This window comes from Chanos chanos, chromosome 6, assembly GCF_902362185.1.
Source record: "Chanos chanos chromosome 6, fChaCha1.1, whole genome shotgun sequence".
NCBI lineage: Eukaryota > Metazoa > Chordata > Actinopteri > Gonorynchiformes > Chanidae > Chanos > Chanos chanos.
In genome coordinates, this window is record NC_044500.1 from 41,117,540 (window position 1) to 41,137,325 (window position 19,786).

The 19,786-nt window shown below is 42.5% G+C and overlaps 1 protein-coding gene across 1 annotated transcript; it reads left to right on the forward strand.

The window, feature by feature from the left end:
• The first annotated feature begins 3,301 nt into the window (after positions 1-3,301).
• Positions 3,302-19,306, forward strand: tafa4b (TAFA chemokine like family member 4b). Its single transcript, XM_030778378.1, has 4 exons — positions 3,302-3,410; positions 10,806-10,961; positions 17,474-17,598; positions 19,295-19,306. Exons 1-4 carry the CDS (start codon positions 3,302-3,304, stop codon positions 19,304-19,306), a joined length of 402 nt encoding a protein of 133 aa, XP_030634238.1.
• Positions 19,307-19,786: the final 480 nt, after the last annotated feature.

Here is a 19,786-nt window from a genome sequence, read left to right on the forward strand (position 1 = left end):
GTGGGATTTTATATCAGGTGCATGTCAATAAGATGCTTCAGTCACTGTGTGTGTGCTGCTGTGATTAAGGTTAAGGCCAGTACAATCAAAGCTCCACCATGCCACCGGTCTGTAACATGTCACATAATCATCAGCTCAGCCATATGCTGGCTCACAGCAGTCTCAAGACTCTTCACACCAATGCACTGACGGTCATGACATGCTCGCCAATACACACACACACACACACACACACACACACACACACACACACACACACACGCATGCATACACACACACACACACACATGCATATACACGCACATACATACACACATGCATATACACACACACATGCAAAGATTCTTCACAAAAATGCACTGATGGTCAGAACACACCCATACACATACACACGTGCATGCACATGCACACGTACACATACAAATAAACACACATGCGTGTACATGCACACACGCGCGCGCACACACACACACACACACACACACACACACACACACACAATTCAGGCTCCATCATGCTGCCACCCACACACTCGTAAGCACACATCTGCACCTCTTCAGGCGTACTTTAATTTAATGGAATTTAGAGAACAATTGGATAATAGTTTAAAGGAGGAATAGGGAGAAATGGCAGAAAGCAGCTAGATGAAGGTTGGTTCCATCTCTCTCTGTGTTTGTGTGTGTGTGTGTGAGTGTGTGTGTACGTGCGTGTCTTTGTGTGCATCTGTGTGTGTGTGTGTTTGTATGTACATGTGTATGTGTGTGTGTGTGTGTGTTTGTGTATGTTTGTGAGAGAGAGAGAGAGAGAGAGAGAGAGCGTGTCTTCTGAGAAGATTCACTGTGTAGGCAGCTCGCAGATCCATGAGCAGGTGAACACACTTGGCCATTGTGCTCTTTTAATGAATGTGTCAGTGAACAAAGCTGATAAGAATGCATAGTGTGGACCTGCCTGTATAAAGAGAATGGGAAATGTGCTACTGCATCATGCTGCAGAATACTTAATCACCAGTCCAATACAGAACCTACTCTATATACATGCTACACACATTTGACATAGACACCATAGAGACGCACACAGAGGCACAAACACACGCTCGCCGCGCATACACACACAAACACACGCACACACACACACACAAGCACACAGTATATAAAAATCACTATGATACATATATTTATCCTCCACAGCACAGTACCTGCACTGAATGTGTTTTCTAAACATACACACGCACATGCACACAAACAGAGCCCACTAGAAGGATAAACACACAGCACGCAGTATTCCCAAATACTCCCATAAATATTTTAATTTAGGCTTGACATGGGCAGAGTACCTAAAAACCACATTATAATCAATCATTGATCATGTTCACAGGCAGCTTCCCTAAGCCAAACTCTTTTATTATTCCCCAATGCCTCATCTCCCTCTCTATTGTGCTTCTTCCCATCTTTTTACTCCCTGCACTGGCATAAGGCTGGGTGTCTGACCCTTGGCAGCTGTCATTGAGCTGTGTTTGGTCTGTCTCGCTGCATTACTCTCTCCTTTGTCAGGACCTCTGTCCAAACAGGCAAACACGCACACACAGAGAAACATTCACACACGCGCGCACACGCACACACACACACACACACACACACACACAAAGACGCACGCAAAGACATGCACGTACACACACACGCACACACACGCACGCATACAAAGACACGCACACACACACACACACACACACACACACACTGACTGTCAAAGTCACAGCGCCACTGAAGGTCACTCCTTCTACCACATCTGACACACTGTTCAAGAGCTGATCCACTTTAACAGATAGTATTTTATGAAGATTTTAAGCCTTTTCTGTCTTTTCAAAAACAAGATATCCAAAGCAATCCATAAATCAGATGAACATGGCATGCTGTCTTGTTTGGGGGGTTATTTACATCTGCACACCACAAGGGGGCAGACTGACTGCACTTCTAAATTTCACAGTTGCCTGAAGAACATACGAGCTTCACCTTTGCTGGGATATAATTAGATGGTTCTTTATAAAAACAAGATTAATCAGTGGTTATTCCTTTATTTATTTATGCGTTATACGAAAATGTTTCATTAAACTGTCATTAGTGGTGTGAGACATTATTAAATAAAAAAGAACATAAGACATTGGTTCAGGCTGTCCTGGGCATTACTTCATCTCTCAGCCTGTGGCGGCCGTTTTTACCATTCTGTGTGTTCATAATTCTCCTAATACGACAACATTAACATTATAGCCAAGTCCTCTCCATCAAGGTAGAAAAGTCAAAAGGAATTTGACCCAACGACTAACATTTGGCCTTATGGTTGTTTGCCAAAGGCAGTGCTGAGATATATGTGTGTGTTCCGGTGTGTACGTGTGTGTGTGTGTGTGTGTGTGTGTGTCTTTGAGGCTCTGTGGATCTCAGCTGGAGATCTCTCACTCATGTAGGCTGTGATGTTGTGGGGAGAGCACTTTGTGCCTGGGGGTAGGTGAACCAAGAGTAAACAATAAATCAGTCAGTAGTCTGCTGCTTGCTGCCTGTTGCTATGGCAAGGGGGGGCTGGGGGGTTGGGGGGCTGGGGGCTGGGGGCTGGGGGGGGTGTGTATCAGTGAAAAGAGGGGCTGTGTTTGGCCCTCAGGACACAAGCTCCTCTCTGAAGGTCTCGCTCTCTCTCTCTCTCTCGCTCTCTCTCTCTCTCTCTCTCTCTCTCTTTCTCTTCCTCCTCTTTCTTCTACCTCTTGTCCTCTCTTTTATTCCCCTCTCTCCCTCTCTATCCTTCTCTCCTTTACCGGTTCCACACTTTCTCTTCGCTTCTTTTCCCTCTCCCTCTCCCATGCTTATCCTCCTTCCCTCCACTCCTCTCCTCTCCTCTCCTCTCCTCTCCTCTCCTCTCCTCTCCTCTCCTCTCCTCTCCTCTCCTCTCCTCTCCTCTCTTCTCCTCTCCTCAGGTAGTGTGCTGTGAGAGAGGAGGAGGATACGGGTCAGTCATGACCATCTCTGGCAGCTCACAGGAGAGAGACTGATCTCACTGGAACAGAATAGAGAGGACAGAGAAGGTACAGGGAGCTCTGGAGACACACTGACATGTTCTTTTTCTCAAATGAACATGACCTTTGAAAAAACTTTGCAGAGCTACCCCTCACATGTTGCTCTCACACGATACAATACATCGCAAACTGAAAAACTTTCTCAGCGTACTCTTAACTTCACTTTGCCAATTTTTTTTTTTAAGCATCTTCAACGCACACTGCTTCTCTATGTTCCTCTTCTCTTCTCTCGTCTCTTTTAGAATGAAGCTGAGAGCCAGGTCAACGTGGCAGGTCACCCTCTTGATTGCCGTGGTGATGTTCTGCTGGTGCCCAGTGTCCGCTGGCAACCGTAACCTACGGGGACAGACAGGTAAGTTGTGTTCTTCTCACCCACACCACCCTGGAGCTTAATTAGAGTGTAATTATGGACACGGGTCGGCCTTGATTCTGTCATTAGTGCTTATTATTCAGAGGGCATGTCATTTCACATTATCTTACATGCACAACAGTAGGTTGTGTTTTTGACTTGACTGTGAATACAGCCTGTGAATACTAAACTGTAACATGAAAACAAAGACGAAAGTCATCAATTCCCACTAAGTCATTTCTTACGCTGCACTGAACAGACAAAAAAAATGATGAATACTTTAAATTAAAGTCCCATTATTTTTTTTTTACATACCTCAGTGGACACGCTTAGCCGTTCTTCAAATAGTTACATTATTAAAAGGTGTGCAAAGATTTGATTGTCTTATTATACTATTATACAATTAAGGGATGAAATTTTGACATTTACCACACCTTGGTCACAATGTGGTTACTGAGATATGATTTTTGTAAACTTTTCAGAGTTTAAAGGTTCTGTGTATAACACGATGTAAAATGTAATTCTGAAGGGCGAGGACTTTGTTCCTTCGACAGTGAGGGTCCGTTAGTAAGGGCAGGGTCGTGGCAGGTCATTGGAGTGAAGCCGTGGTTCTGTTCGGGCTGATGACATGTGCAACTCTAAGCGTTGTTAAAGGAAAGACTTTTAAAGCCTCCGGTATATTCAGGGTTCATGTCCTTATACTGAACTGTATCAGGGCACAAAAAAAAAAAAAAGACTTTTGGTAATGGCTGCATTAATATGTATGGCTTTTATGGTCAGTTAATAAGCCTTGCACATTTTCTCCCTGTTCCTCACAACAGTCTCCACCCATTCAAAAAAAAAAAAAAAAGGGAGGGAAAAAAAAAGCCACTAAAATAATGTCCACTTCCCAACGTTAATTGACACCCACGAGCTAACTAATTCTGATTTGCATAATTTATAAAATCTCCCCTCGTGGCAATGGACTGACCAGAGTTACATACATATTTTAGAATGGCGAAAGGTCAACCTGAGAGGCTTTTGCTGAATCATTCATATCAGGCAAAGCCCTTCCCCAATGTCAGCATTCGTCCTACTTAATTAGCAGTGTTTCTTTTAATTATCTTTTCGCCCTGTTTTGTCATTTCTAATGCAAGGTGACCTTTTTTTTTTTTTTTTTTGCTGGTGTAGAAATGCCACGAGAGCTCTGCAATACCGAGTGATCATGTTGCTATTTCATTTTTATTCAGAGAGAGAGAGAGAGAGAGAAAGAAACTTTTTCGTGTGGGGGCATGTTTTCGTTGGGGTGCGGCGCTAATTGCTGACCCAGGTTGTTGCGAAAGCTGAGCAAGGCACTCCAACACTCGGATACCACCAGCTGCTTACAAAGATATTATGACTCACACTCAACACCTTGTCAACAAGTAACACCTGCATATTAGCCAATCAGTGCTTCTCTTTTTATCTCTGAATTCACACTAATTAGGAAAATAACTGTGTTGTGAAGCTGAACATTTATAGTAAATGAAAACAAAACACTTTCTTTGCAAGTAAATAAGGCAACACTCACCTAAAGAAAGGGACCGTCTTCAAATATGTGCAGTCTGAGTTCTTCTCTCAGTCTCTTTATGAACCTTCTCCTTTCCCTCATGTCTTTGGGGTGAAAAATAATGCGATACCAGTCTTAACCACAAGGTGGCTCTGTGGGTCTAAAAATACGTTTTTCCTTTTTTTTTTTCCTTTTTTTTTTTTTGTCCCCCTCATCTGCCATGTGTCATTCTCAGTGCTGTTCCATCATTCTTACAACTCCACCTAGGAAAGAGTAACATTAATGGGAACAGATGGACTGGTTCCCATCCGAACAAGGCAAGAAAACGTGACGTGGCTGCCGTTGAGACAAGACAATAAAACAAGTGTTGTTTTCCTCTACGTTCTCGAGAAATGAAAGTTTGTCTTTCGCGATATTCTGCTCATGTTCCTGCCCTCTGTCAGAGGACCTCATTTACGCGCCATGTTAAACAATGATGTGACGCGTTGTGATTTTGTACATAGCAATGTAAAACTCATACAGACGGGCAAAGCTGATTCTGTCACCTCTCATACACAAATCCCATTGTACCTACAGGCCATGGCTGGCCATTAGCGGCCTATCAGACCGAGTATCTGTGATTGTGTGTCACAGTATGTTTGGACAGGGCAGGGAGAGGACACGCTGAAAGCTCATTGGTGCTGTTTGAACTTGAGTTTGGTGCTGTTCTCCTAAGCATCACCCTTTCAACACTGACACAGAGGCTGTCCACACAGGGTCAAAAGTCAAAAGAAAAGTCTCTCTTGCCTGTGCTTCAGCACATACCTAATTAAACGGCGCCACACGCTGTACCTGTAAAACAGGAGAAAGATGCTTCACTTCCTTATTTAACTGTTTTGTGTTGTTGCTGCCATAGTGGCACATCTTTACAGCGTGTTCATTATGCAGGGCTTGTTAGTACGATTTTTCGGTCAGTTTAGCGCCGTGCGGCTGAGTTTGTCTCCTGCTTGTTAGCGCTGTAGCCTTTTTACGCAAACACTCAGTGTAGCTGAAGACACATTTGCACATGTCTCTTCAAGGTCAACCCTCTCCAGACACAAGTAGTCCCTTTGTTAAGTCTCCTGCTTTACTTTCCACAAAACAGCTCAAAGACTCTTATCTTCAGTCCTATTTATGCACCTTGTGGCTCTAGAATTGCCAGGAGCTGAGTAATGAACAGCTGATATTTGGCAATGGCGACTGTAGCAGGTATGACTGTCGTATCAGTTCCCTGACTGAACTCAAATGGGCAGCTTTGACGGTCTCTCTCTCTCTCTCTTCAAAGAAGATTTCTTTTTTCTTTTTTTTTTCTTTTTCATAGTGAGTACTTAGGTTGAATGAGAGCTGTTTTGTATGTGCGTTTACTCTCCTACTTGACAAACAGGGCTTTGCGGTCACACACAATGAGTTTTATTGGAGATAGATTTGCGTATAGATGAGGTGCCTCAGCCAGGACACTGAGGCGTACAAACAACCTGTTAGATTTGCATAAATCTACTGATTTGGCTGGACTGGAGGCTGTTAAATTGAGATAATGTCAGTCTGATTGATGAAGTGTGCAGGACATAGCTGTTCAGAGAAGAGATAGAGGGATGTAGGAAGTGGAGTGGAGGAGCAAGGGAAAGAGAAAGAGGGAGGGAGAGAAAAGAAAAGTCAATGCAGCCAAAGGAAGGCTCCTTATAGAACTGAACCTAAAGACTGGGAGCTGAAAACAATCCAGCAAAACTTACATGATCTCCCCCTTTGTCATTTAAAACATCTGTTCCCGGGTTGATACGAACTGAAACCTATTTTCATCCTTAATGCCCCATGCTTCTTAATGTTCATTATGTCTGTCTGTCATACTGTCCCCAGAATTGACTGTGTTCTTCTCAGACAGACATGCTAAATGTCTGGCCTTTCAGAGCAGACACAGCAGTCGGCTATTGACAGAAGAAAGACACGCTTTTTGATAAATTGCACAATAGCTTGGCCGCCTCTCACTGTCAGAATGCATCAGTCGCTTGGCTGCCTCATCTGCTCAAGGTAACGCAGCTTAGTTCACCACACAAGAGATGCTCGCTGCAGGAATAGAGACAGTTAGCCATGCTTGAAATCTCATTTTATTTCAGTCTGATGTGAGATTTATTACTTTAAGACCATCAGAACAGCAGTTTAAGATTCCAGAACAAGATGGCTTCAGCAGAACACAAAGCTCTAGTCTAGCTCAGCAGAGCACAGAGGCTTTAGTAAAATATGATATTGCTCCACAGGCTTGTCGCTCACAAATAGAATAAAGCATTTTACAAATTGCTTCAAATAACCTCCTTATTTTTAAATGTGGAGTTCTCTCCTAATGTAATCTATCTATCTATCTATCTATCTATCTATCTATCTATCTATCTATCTATCTATCTATCTATCTATCTATCTATCTATCTGTCTGTCTATTTAAATACACACACACACACACACACACACACACACACACACACACACACTGTATTTTAACTTTCTTCAAATAACACACATAATTTAAGAAACAGCACACATTAACTATATTGTATAATGTATTGTACACATACAATGTAGTTACAGTATTATATAATACATGTAATATTTATATAATATATAAATAAAATATGTATATTCTTACTATATGTTTGTTGTTATGCAATTCATTACTCTATATCAATTAATGAATCAAGAGTTGATTATAGTTATATGTACATTATCATGAATAACACTGACACTTCAATGACACTGCACCATCTCTAAGAGTTGGGGTTATTCCTCTCCACCCTTGTGGGGTGTGAGCGTAAGTGAGTGTTCATATGTGACTGGAGAGACTGGTGCTGTGTTGTGAATTGGTGATGTTGGTAGTGATGGTGTATGGGGGGGGGGGGTGTCATAGGAAGATATGAAGAAAGAGGAGAGGTACATGCTCTCTCTGCTTCACCACAGCCTTTAGCCATCTATTCTGCTCCACTGCATCCTTAACTGGTTTTAATAGACTCCTGTTTGATCAGATGTAGGACAGAGGAACTGGGGCTAGTCATTCAGACTTGGGGATAATGAGCCCTGTGAATCATACAGCGCACTGAAAATGTTTTTTTTTTTTCTTCTTCCTGCTCAGTCTTAACAATATCCTGTTTTTCAACCGACTCCTCTACCTCTCCGTTTCTCAGTGCAGAGGCTTTTGTTGATTTGAGAGCTGATTTTGGAGATGTTGTTGTGAGGAACAGATGTAGTTTGGTCTAATGCCATTAGGGTTATCTCTTGGTAATGGAGTGTGAAGTACGGTGTACAGAAGAGTGAGATAGACAGTGATCAAAGAAAATGGAAAGCGTCAAATGGAAACAGACTGTGTGTGTGTGTGTGTGTGTGTTAAAATTTGTGAGAAAGAGAGAGACTGAGAGAGGGAGAGAGAGAGAGAGAGAGAGAGAGAGAGAGGGAGAGAGAGAGAGAGAGAGAATTAGGGAGAAGAAGGCAAAGAAAAGAGAGGTGGGGGCCGCGTGAGTCTTTTTGCCCTTGCGATCTCATTATGCCAGTAGGAGGCAGTGTAGTCTTTGTTCTCGGTGTTGGATGTGACAGAGGTATCCGCCCTCTGTGCTCTGCCCGTGGCTGCAGCTCTACCATCATTGTTTTCCCTTCACACTAACAAGGTTTCCCCTTCCTCAGCCCTGCCTCTCCCACCTGCCTCTGCATCAGCTGAGACAAACAGATAGACCAACTGGGGAAGCAAGTTTGGGAATGATTATGATTATTGTTGTTATTATTTTTTAAACACTTTGGCAGTAGGGGGGATATGGCACAGATGTTTTGAGCCTGAAGGGCATCTTTAACACGGGGTATGGTAGAAAAATACAGAAATCTCCATTAGAGGGTTGTCAGACAGAACCATGTCAAGACTAGATGCTTTGACTTTTAAACAACCCACCTGGAAGTCAGGCGATTTCTGCCTGACAGTATCCCACACCCTTCATTGCCATCCTGGGGCCTCCAAACTATTCTGAGGAAAATTCAAAATTCCTGACTTTCCCAGGCTCTCTCAGAAGGAAGAATCCCTCCACACTTCTCTTTTCACTGAGGCAAGAAACATATTCTCTCTTCCCTTCTTTCACAATCTGAATCCCCTCGCCCTATCTCTTTCCGAGTCCTGGGTTGTCAATCAAACTATGGGTTAGAGAGAAAGAGTGAGAGCGAGAGCTCGATACCTACGTGTTGTTTATTCAGTGATACGGATCCTGGCTCCGGCGTGACGTGACACAATGCCACCCAACGCTTCAAAAGCTATCGCCCATGGGACCCAGCCGGGCTTTTATTTAAGCCCCATCCAGAGGCTGCTCGGACAGGCATGGTAATCCGCCAGCGTGGGGTGCCTCTGGGGAGAAGGTTACGGTAAAGTAAGAGGGAAATGAAAACAGGGGACGTTGATAGAGTGGTCTCCCAGAGTCCAGCAACGCTGAGTCCTCTCCCTGGAGGTCTGGCCAAACAAACTTTAAATCACGGAGGACGAGAGAGGCCGCGACCCTGCTGAAATGGAAACCTACAAAGATGTGCTTGCGTGCGAAAAGTTGAAAGATAAGGAAAGAAAGACTGGACATGTCTGCATGTTTTGTATGTCGTAGCTTGAGAGCGTACAGTTTAACTCTCTATTGTAAAGCTCTCTCTATGAGTAGATACGACTAAAAGAAGTCTGAAAAAAATCAAACGCTCTGCAAAGCTTTAAAGTCTCTCTAAATCCCAGGTTATGGCTAAAGTCACATGAAGATTAGTTCTGAAAACCAATCCCCTCTCTGTGTCTATACAACATTCCGCTCCTGAAGAAACCTCCGCAAACATACTACCTCAGTCTCTCCTATCAGTAAGGTTTCCAACAGTGTCAGAAACATTTGGAGCAGCTCATCATCAGTATTAATAAATTACACTATTACTATTACTCCTGTTTAAAGCATTTGAGTCCATTTCTCTGTCAGAGATGACAGTTACGCCCCATCCCTCGGGAAAGCTTTCTCAAAGCTGGGTCTCAGCTTAAAAGCAACAACAACAAAACAACAACAACAACAAAAAACTCAAACAAAAAATGCCTCATTGAAGCCCACTCATGTACAGCGTATAAGTAGAGATATTTAGCTCTACATTCATAATGACTATGGCTGTACATGTGCCAGAGAAGGGAGTGAGGGGTGCCAGCGAAGAGGCTGTGTCTGGCAACCCTCCAGCTGCTTGTTAAACGCTGCCATTCTCATCAAATATGCATGCTTTTCTAAGAGCTTTCAGCTTGTTTATTATGACTAAGAGAAATCCAAGGGATACCGAGTTCTTGTTATTTAAAAAGGGGGAAAAAAAACCTGTCATTTTATTCCTCTCTGTTTGTCTGTCTGTCTGTCTGTCTGTTTCTCTCTCTCTCTCTCTCTCTCTCTCTGTCTCTCTCCCTAACAGTGACAGGTGATTAATGGTCAGAGGTGTGCGTGCATGCGTGCATGTGCGTGTGTGTGTGTGTGTGTATGTCTGTTTTCTTTTTTTTTCATCTTAATGATGGCGTCTTGCACACACGAACGAAGCATCAGCATACATTTTAAGGTTTTTTTTTAATTTTTGAAAAACAACAACAACAACAGCATAAAACACAGCTTCATTTGATACCAATATACTGTGGAAGGTTTGTATTGTCTCCTCGCAGAGGTCCTAAAGAATTCATCGGATTGTTAATGGGAAAACAGTGATACTTCCCTGTGTTAACAGCATCATTCCTGCGCTACTCTTTCACGGGCTTTGCACAGATAAATGAAAGCGATTGAAAAGGTTTTCAGTTTCACATGGTTTCATCTCTCCTCTCTTCTCCTCTCTTCTCTTCTCTCTCTGGCCAGCCTCATACCAGGTGAAACAGGGTACTTGTGAGGTGGTGGCTATTCATCGTTGCTGTAATAAGAATAAAATTGAGGAACGCTCTCAAACTGTCAAGTGCTCCTGCTTCCCAGGTCAGGTCGCCGGGACAACCCGCGCCCAGCCATCCTGTGTGGAAGGTAAACATACACCTCACCTTGTTCTACGGATATATATGCATGGATATTTGTATGTATGTGTGGGTGGACTAGTGTATGTGTTTCTTGTAAAGATATGCATGTATCATATGATGTTAAAGATTTTGTTCCTACAGATGAGCACAGGAAATGGGGACTTGTTCCAGAATGTTCTCTTTGAAAAATTGGTCAAGGAATGAGGCTTTGGCTGGATCTTCCTGCCTAATGTTTGAATATAAAAGCCATAGTCTAGAGTGGAATTGTTATATTTGGTGAAAAAAAAAATGCCTTTAACAGCTATTCAAACTTTGACAAAACAGAATATTCCTCTCTCTGGTTATTTTTTTTTAAACATTTGTACCTGTCCTGCTCTAGTATTATGGCATCAAATTCACTTTTTTTGTTGTCGTTGAATAAAGAGAAGTATAGAAACGCTGACAGTGAAGAGAGCATATATGGAACTGTATTTTTCCATTTGGGAAAGAGACACTGAAGAGTTCATGTGACAGGCTGGCGTGGAGCTGCCTCCCAATTTGCTAGGTTCAGCTCAGTTTGAATGTGAGTGTGAGTGTGAGTGTGTGTGTGTGTGTGTGTACATGCACACGCGTGTGTTTGTGAAAGCGTTTCAGGTTATATTGGCTTTGCGCCGACAGACAAAGAAAGTGAAAGGATCATTTTCATCAACCTCTGTCTCTCTCACTCAGACAGAGGAGCTTTCTCTTTACAGAGAAACAGAGAAGTGTTAGGGTCACCGACCCCAATCAGGAGCACTGTACACTCCAGCTCTCTCTCTCTGCAAACTCAATGCTCTCTCAACACATCCATGCTCCCCACACACAAACATATACACACATACACCAAGGTCATGTGCTGCCTCCACCACCCACTTCCACTGTAAAACACAGAGATATGCCTGTTTGACAAAGAGAGGAACATCTCAAACAGAGAGATGAATGGAGAATACATGGGCAGGGGATGGTCAGCTTGCCTTAGGCATTTGTTATTAATGTGTCAGTGGCTGCAGTCTGATGTTTCCCAACTGATGCTGTTCTCAGGCAGGGTCGGCTAACTTTCACAGCTTACCAAACCTGCTCCCAGCCTGTGGCTCTCCTGTCTCTCAGTCTGGGGATTTGCTAACACCACCATCCAGATCACACCACGGTTGGCTTGCACTTTATGTAAAACATTTTTCTGTGTAAGATTGATCTGACTTGTGTGTTGGTTTTACGTGCAATAATGGTTGTAGAAACTACAATGTAGACATTCACGGCTTTTATAACTGTGCATTCAAAGACATATGTTCAGGTTCAGGGTTATGTCTTCACAGTCTTCTAGTATCATAATCTGTCACTGTTTACATTCAAGACATGTTTGATGCTATTCCAATCTGTGGCCATTGGAGGGCGCTTTACTCACTCATATGCACTAGGTGAGCAATAGTCTGACCTAGGGTGAGTGAATGAACGGTAGTCAAACTTGTAGTGTATAAGGTATGTACCAACAAATTACCTTTATTTTTTTGTCAGTTGTTAGACTAAAAATAATGAAATAATTCTGATTAGGCACTTAAATGTGTTTATATTATATATCCTCTGTTTTTAACTGGGCTATCCTGTCTCGTCTCTCCCTCTTGGCCTGAGACAGCCCAGAGACACTGCAGTTCTCCAATGACTAAGCCATTAAAAGCTCATTACCTTCCGTGTCGACTGGAGTGAGAGAGAGAGAGAGAGAGAGAGAGAAAGAGAGGAAAATGCAAGAAAGAAAAGAAGAGCGGGGACCCAGGGGCCTGCCATCTCTCCTCTACTTTTAGGGCTCTGAGACCAGTGAGGGGTCCCTTGCATTTGTTCTGGCCTGTCTGTGGGGACTCCTGTCTAGTTAACTCTCCTCAGTTCTCCTTCCAGTGGAACGGTCCCTGAGCTCGGGCCCGTGTAGGGTTGGCTGTCTGTATGGAGGATTAAGGCCGGCTCCTCTGGGTGTTGTCTGTGATGTGGGTTTGGCTCCCTCGTTTCAGCCAAAACACACAACCACCCTCAGGCCCAACTCAATACATCTGGGTTCCTGGTTGATCCTGACCCTAGACGACAGGGACCTGCCATGCTCTGTACTTCAGTCCTTCTCCTCACTGTCCCTTGTTTTTCCTCCACTGACCTGCTCTGATGCAAAATAGCCAGGTCATCCACCTGTTTGGTGACCACATATTATGTTTTAAGAATGGTTGAATTCTTCATATTTCTCAGAAACCAAACAGCGTTATAAGTGTTGTAAGTTAGCGTCAAGTTTTATGACTTCACACACTAAAGTAGTGGATCCTTTGCCATAGTAAATGTAGAAATTATGTACTCAGTTGTATTTAAGAAGTTTCTAGTTTCTTGGGAAGAAAGCACCTCATATTGTTTCAGGTGAAGAGTAGATCGCTACATGGTAGTCAATACAACTTGCCATGACTCTTGTGTGATACTCAAACCCAGACATTCAAACATTCCATGTACATTTCCCGGTATGCTTAGATTCTGTCTGTCCTTACAAAATGTTCAATTTGGAGCAGTTCATGAAAAAAGGTAGACAATAGCTTGATTATTGACGGTCTGCGAAAGAGAAATGTAAAAGGCTTTTTCCTTCAGTGGGGCTGAGCAATTCTGACTGGACATCATTAACTGTGCGTGTGATAAAAGCTATCAGACTATTTTCTGACTAAAGGCACCATTTTACTCTTCTTTCTTTCTTTCTTTCTTTCTTCCTTTCTTTCTTTCTTTCTTTCTTTCTTTCTTTCTTTCTTTCTTTCTCTCTTTCTTTCTTTTCTCTCTCTCTGTCTCTGTCTCTGTCTCTCTCTCTCTCTCTCTGTCTCTCTCTCTCTCTCTGCTAAAAGTATATTCCCACCACTTTTTCCTTGAGACTCAAGCATGGAATTATTTGCCTTGCCTTTCTTTTAAAGATGTGCGTAAATGAACTGCCTGGGTTATATTTAAGCAGCCAGTGCAGGTGGGAAATCCTTTGATGACTTCATCTTCACTCTGCTGTTCTTATATTGGCTTCGTGTGATGGAATTGCTAATGCCTAATAACTGAGAGTCACACGGGTCAGCTCGATTTAGTGCGGCACTCCTTGGTCTTCTCCTTACGGGGGCCCCGGCACCTCACACCGGCTATGGATGATACTCAATTATTAGTTAGCATTACCTCATGTCAAACTCGGCATTACATATCTGCATCAATCCCTGTCTAAATCAGGTCGTTTTTCGCTTTTCGCCGCAGGCATGGGGAGGCAGCCCTAATCTATTGTGACGGTATAAATGGATTTAGATTGTTATCAGTGAGCTTTGGCTCTCTGACAGGAGGAACTCAGCATGAAGTGTGTTGCTGAACTCTCTCACAAACCTGCTGTTCACCACTCCCACTATTCTCAGACCTGTTCATACAGTTTGTGTGTGTGGGGGTGTGTGTGTGTGTGTGTGTTGGTATGCATGTCCATATGTATTTGTGTGACACATGCACATCACGTGTGTAGTTTCATCATTAGCGATAAAGTGTGCTATATGATCTTACATCTATGTCTGTGCTTCTCTGTGCATGTTCAGCACATGCTCTATAGTAGCCTGGAAAGAACATACTCCAAGACTCCAGCATACACACTCACACGCATACACACACATTCCACACAACTCTCATGATACAGAAAATTGAGTTTCACAAGTTTTATAGTCAGGTTCTCCAAGCACGCAAGCAGAGTTTGGTTTTAACTTCAAAAATGATGACAATGGCAGCCTTACCCAACAGTACATTTGTAGCGTTAAATATCAAACATCTGTCTTTGTTCTGAAACAAATATGATTTATTTTAGTTTTGTTATTATGAATCTTAGAACGTGTTGCATGTATTGCACAACCCCGCAGTTACACACAGAATACATAATTGTCTCTTGGTAGAGACCTGCTACGAGGTGTCAGTGAAAATAGATTTTGTGTGTGTTAAAACAAGCATCTCTGGTGAACTAGTTTATCAGTTTATCATTGACTTACTGTATATTTGATTGGAAATCACAACAAACTATGATACAGACAGTGTACAGAAACAAATACAGACAGTTAGTGCAAAGCACATTTATGTAATTTTGTGTCTGCATGAAAATGTAGAATTTGCAGTTACCACAATGACCACTTGGGGTCAGAAACATATCAAACTCCAATCAAGCGTCACCATCGCACAAACAAGAAAACAGAAATACGCCACACAAACATTTTGTAACAAATGCTTTTGACTTTATTCCGAAGAAAGAGATTGCTTTTTTCTGTCCGAGAACGAGAAGACATTTTCTGGTGTTTTTTTTTTTTATGTTCCACTTTTACAGGGAGGGATTACCCACAATTCCTGAGGGAGGGCCAGTGGTCAGGTGTCCAAGGATCATCAAAAGCTTCTCAGCCTAAAACTAGAGAGCCAAATTCGGTGCCAGCAACCAAAGTTCTATCCAATTAAACACCTTAACTGTCAAGACTGAGTGAGCACAAGCTGAGAGACAGTTCCCCACAACTCTGTCACTTCTGTCAAGATAGAACCTATTGAGCTCCAGGACAGTCGCTATAGTCCACTTTATATCATTGTCAAAGAGCGGTGACCTCAATCTTTCACAAAGTAAATGTGATTGCTTATGTTAAAATCTATGAAATCTGCGTGGATTATGCCAACTCAGATCTAACTATATCATATCATCATTTTCTGCCGCTTATCCAGGACCGGGTCACGGTCAGATCTAACTATTAAATGACAAATCATTAGTAGACTCTGGTCTGTCTCATTTACAGAGCAGGTTCATTTCACACACCTCAGCTAGCCATACCACGTACGTGCTTCCTTCACATAACTGACTGAACTGGACTGGTTGAGGTGCTTGGAAAGACATGACCCCAGTATGTCTACCCAGTCTGTGTATCAAGTCCTTTGTTGGGCAAGGAGAGATTGGCCCACTGAATGAATAAGATGTAAGATAAAGGTTTGTTTGTCATGTTCTCCAATCTCAGTGGCGTATGTTCACTAGTGTGAATGCAGAGGTCATTCATTCTCACCACAAACAGCACTTTAACATTTGAAACGGTATAAAAAAAAAAAGGGTAAAAAAAGAAAAAAGTGCTGTGTATTAGTCATTATGATGAACACATCTATACATCTTTAATAGTACTATGTCGTTACAGCGTGAATCTTTGACTGAGCGTTAGAGTAGTGTGTAACTGGTCATTTTGCTTGCTGACGAATGACGTCAGGACAGCCGGATGACTGGTGCCGCAGAGAGAGAGAGGGACAGAGTCTGAGTCAACTCCTTCAGTCATGTCTGCCGCTCATCCCATGCTTCTCCTGCGCACTCGAGAGGATTTGCTCATGTTGTTTTGCATAATTCCATTTAAAGCCCATTCTGCCACAGATTTCACCCCCCCCCCCCCCCACTCCTCCTCCTTTCTGCCCCCCCCCCCCCCCACCCGCACCCCATCCCATTGTGTGAAACAATACACTGTAAAGCAGCACTCATTGGGAGACTCTCTATAATTGAGGATCATTTAGGGGCTTTAATTGATTGGCTTATCGAAGAAGGATTTGGGGCGTGGCATCCCGGTTCATGGCGTGGGTAGGGCGAGAGAGAGATGGTGAAAACCTCCTCTTTGCCTTGTTTCTGCTAAGTCTAGACAGACAGTCTGAAGGGAACTGTTATACAGATGTAAAGAGGTCAGAAACAGGCTTTGAGAAATGAAATACAAAATAGTTAAGTCGGAGCTGAAAAGAGGTGACCTTGCACAGGACCATTGTTACATTTAAAATGCTCATTCAGACAGACAGAGCCCGTATCCTTGTACATCTGTATTCAGGTAACCAGTTGCTTCAGTATTTATAAAATGGTTTGATGTGGTATTTAATGTTGAGGAAGCGCTACAGAAATAACGTTATGAAATGATGACAGGCCTGCTTTTGTTGATAGACAGACTCTTCCCCCGACACTATCCGTGAAGGTTCTTTGCTGCCCTATTTAACAAACATATTCTCATTTTCTCTCAGCCTGTGTTTTGACACTTCAGGTTACTCTTGTAAAATTGCCTGTGGCGTTTTTTTGTATTTTCTCATCAGTGGACAAAAATGTTGATTATTTGCATAAGTGCTTGTGACTGTCGCTCTTCTGCCATTTCTTCTTTTTTTCTTTCTTTTTTTTTTTTTTTCTCAGGAAGGGCTTTCAGAGTTTTTCTCTCTCTATACGAAGTTGTTATCTAACTGGCTCTAATTATCCCTGTTATAGGGGAAGGAAAACGGACCTTCTGAAATCCTTTTCGTGTGGCTATGTGAGAGATTATATGATTTTGGTCGGTTCAGTAGCAAGATGATGTGCCACTGACACACTGCATCCAGTCTCTCTGTGGTGTAAGATAAGTTCTGATAATCTACTCTCTCTCTCTCTCTCTCTCTCTCTCTCTCTCTCTGTCTCTCTCTCTCTCTCTTTCTCTTCCTCGCTGTCTCGGCCTCACTGGTTGCCGTGCCATCCAGCCTCCATTGTACTGCAGAAATGGTGGTGTCAGATGCACCCCTGCCTGGACGGAGAGGAGTGTAAAGTGCTTCCCGACCTAACTGGTTGGTCCTGTAGCACTGGGAACAAAGTCAAAACCACCAAGGTGAGGACGCAAACTCAGCTGGGGTCGGGAGCACGCTGGTCGGCTGGGAAAAGCCCGACACGAAGCACAGTGCAGGAGTGGGACTATGAGTGTTTTAGTGGCAAAGAACTTATGTGGAGTCTGTGCAGTGATGGTACCTTTCATGTTTATGAAAACATCATTGTTACAGTTGTTAATGTTGTTTTGTGCATATCACATCGGCTATTTCTCATAAGGTTTGCGTATGAAAACATTTTGAAAAAAAGAAAAAAAAAAGACAAGAAAAGCATCTAGTCAATTATTTCATTAATGTCTTCTTGAATGTATACCTTGTGGTTAAGCAATAAATTAGACATTTATGATTCCTTTAAATCATATAAATTACAGTGGAAATACAGCCCTGAGATGAAGAAACAGAGGATGAAAACAAAACAAATAATAGGAGAATATTCACCAAAGGCTCCCCTGGGGCTGTCAGTGAAAGAAGAACCCAAGTGACTGGCATCTCTGCTTTGTTACAAAACATCAATTATTCTCAGAAAAATATTCTAAGGACAAGGATATTGCTCTTGTTAATCAAATATTTCAAGACTTAGTAAGGATGAATGAGATCACAAAGTACATAAAAATGGAATTTAATCTATTAAATATGAAATTACTTTGATCATAAAAGATATGATAACTAAGTACCTTCTTCTGAGACATCTGTTGGCAGCCTCCTCAAAGTACACATTCTCAAAAAATGACGGGATGACTTGAAGCCTGGAAAGAAAATTGTTTGCAAACGGCATCAAGGTTGGGTTTCAAAATCAGAAAAAAAAAAAAAAAAAAAAAAATGGGAGATGAAAAATAATCCTTATGTATGCAGTGAGGTGCCCAACATTTTAAATGAACTCCTTCATATGCAAGACAGACTGATTTAAATGGAAGCTCTTTTCCAAGCCTTTGTAATCTGGCGATCTGTGAAAGTTAATTTGCAGATTGGGGTAGTTCAAGCTGATCGGAGCAGGTGTGGTTTACTCACAGGTGAGATATTAAAAGAAAAACAGTTGTGCAGAGCACAAAAACGCCATAAGAGTAATTGCTTGGAGAGACGGAATAACAGCAGAACATCTGTCGTGTTCATTAGAATGCATTATGGCTATGGGTTCCATGGAGGGTTTCAAATTAAGAGTCCTAATTAAATTGGTAAGAGGAATAGACAGGGAATGAATGACGGCCGTAACAGCATTGTTTGAATTAATGACCCAGGCTGTGCGGAGCCTGATAGGTGAAACCGTTGTGTCTGTCTTCCCCTCCCCGCCTCCCTTGACTGAAGAACCAATGAGCTGCAATGATTGGAGGGCAGAGGAAGGAACTCATGGCTTGCTGCTTCAGTGAACATTAATCCTGCATTTGCTCACTATAGAATTGGAACAGAGTTACCAGGAGGTTCTGCTCCACATGTCACTGGAGATTGCTGCAGTGGAGCAGACTGCGAATTGACTCCTCTCTTAGCTATGCTGTTTCCCTTTCCATCTTTCATCCTGTTACGTCTGTTTCTCTCTGGCTGTATATCTGCTTATGATTTCACGTCAACCTTAACTTCCCATTTATAAAGAGAACATAAAAGAAGTAATTACATTCATCTATGTTCAAAAGGCTTTTACCAATTTAAGTGTGAATTACCACATCTTCTTTATCAGATAACCAGGTCTCTTGTTTCTGTCTTTTGTAGGTCACACGATAGCAAGAAAATGGCTCCAGCTGAAAAACCTGAGACTTACAGCCATTTACTTTCCTTCCGACAAAAGGAAAAAAAAAAGAAAAAAAAAAAAAGAAAGCAAAACGGGAGAGGAAATGACTGAGATTTGATGAACGTTGATGTAGTTAACCGTTCCATCCAAACCCTTTAGGAGTGGGCTAAACTCAAGACACACCGAAAGATGGACTGAAAAGCGGACCATTACTGCACATGTGAGAGGCGCCGTTTGCGGTTTTAATAAACATGCTGGATATTACGGCCACCGCTCAATACACAGAACATTCGTAAAACTGCATCTGTGGACTCCAGAGCCTGTGATCTGACCTGACTGGAGTTCAGAGGACAATTTTTTTTTTTTTTTGGCAGTAGACAACCTTGACTGTGCGTGTCGCTTGTGGGACCGAGCAGCTCCATACGCGTGTGTTTATTGGTGCTCATGAATGTCATTCTGAACTGTGAGGGACT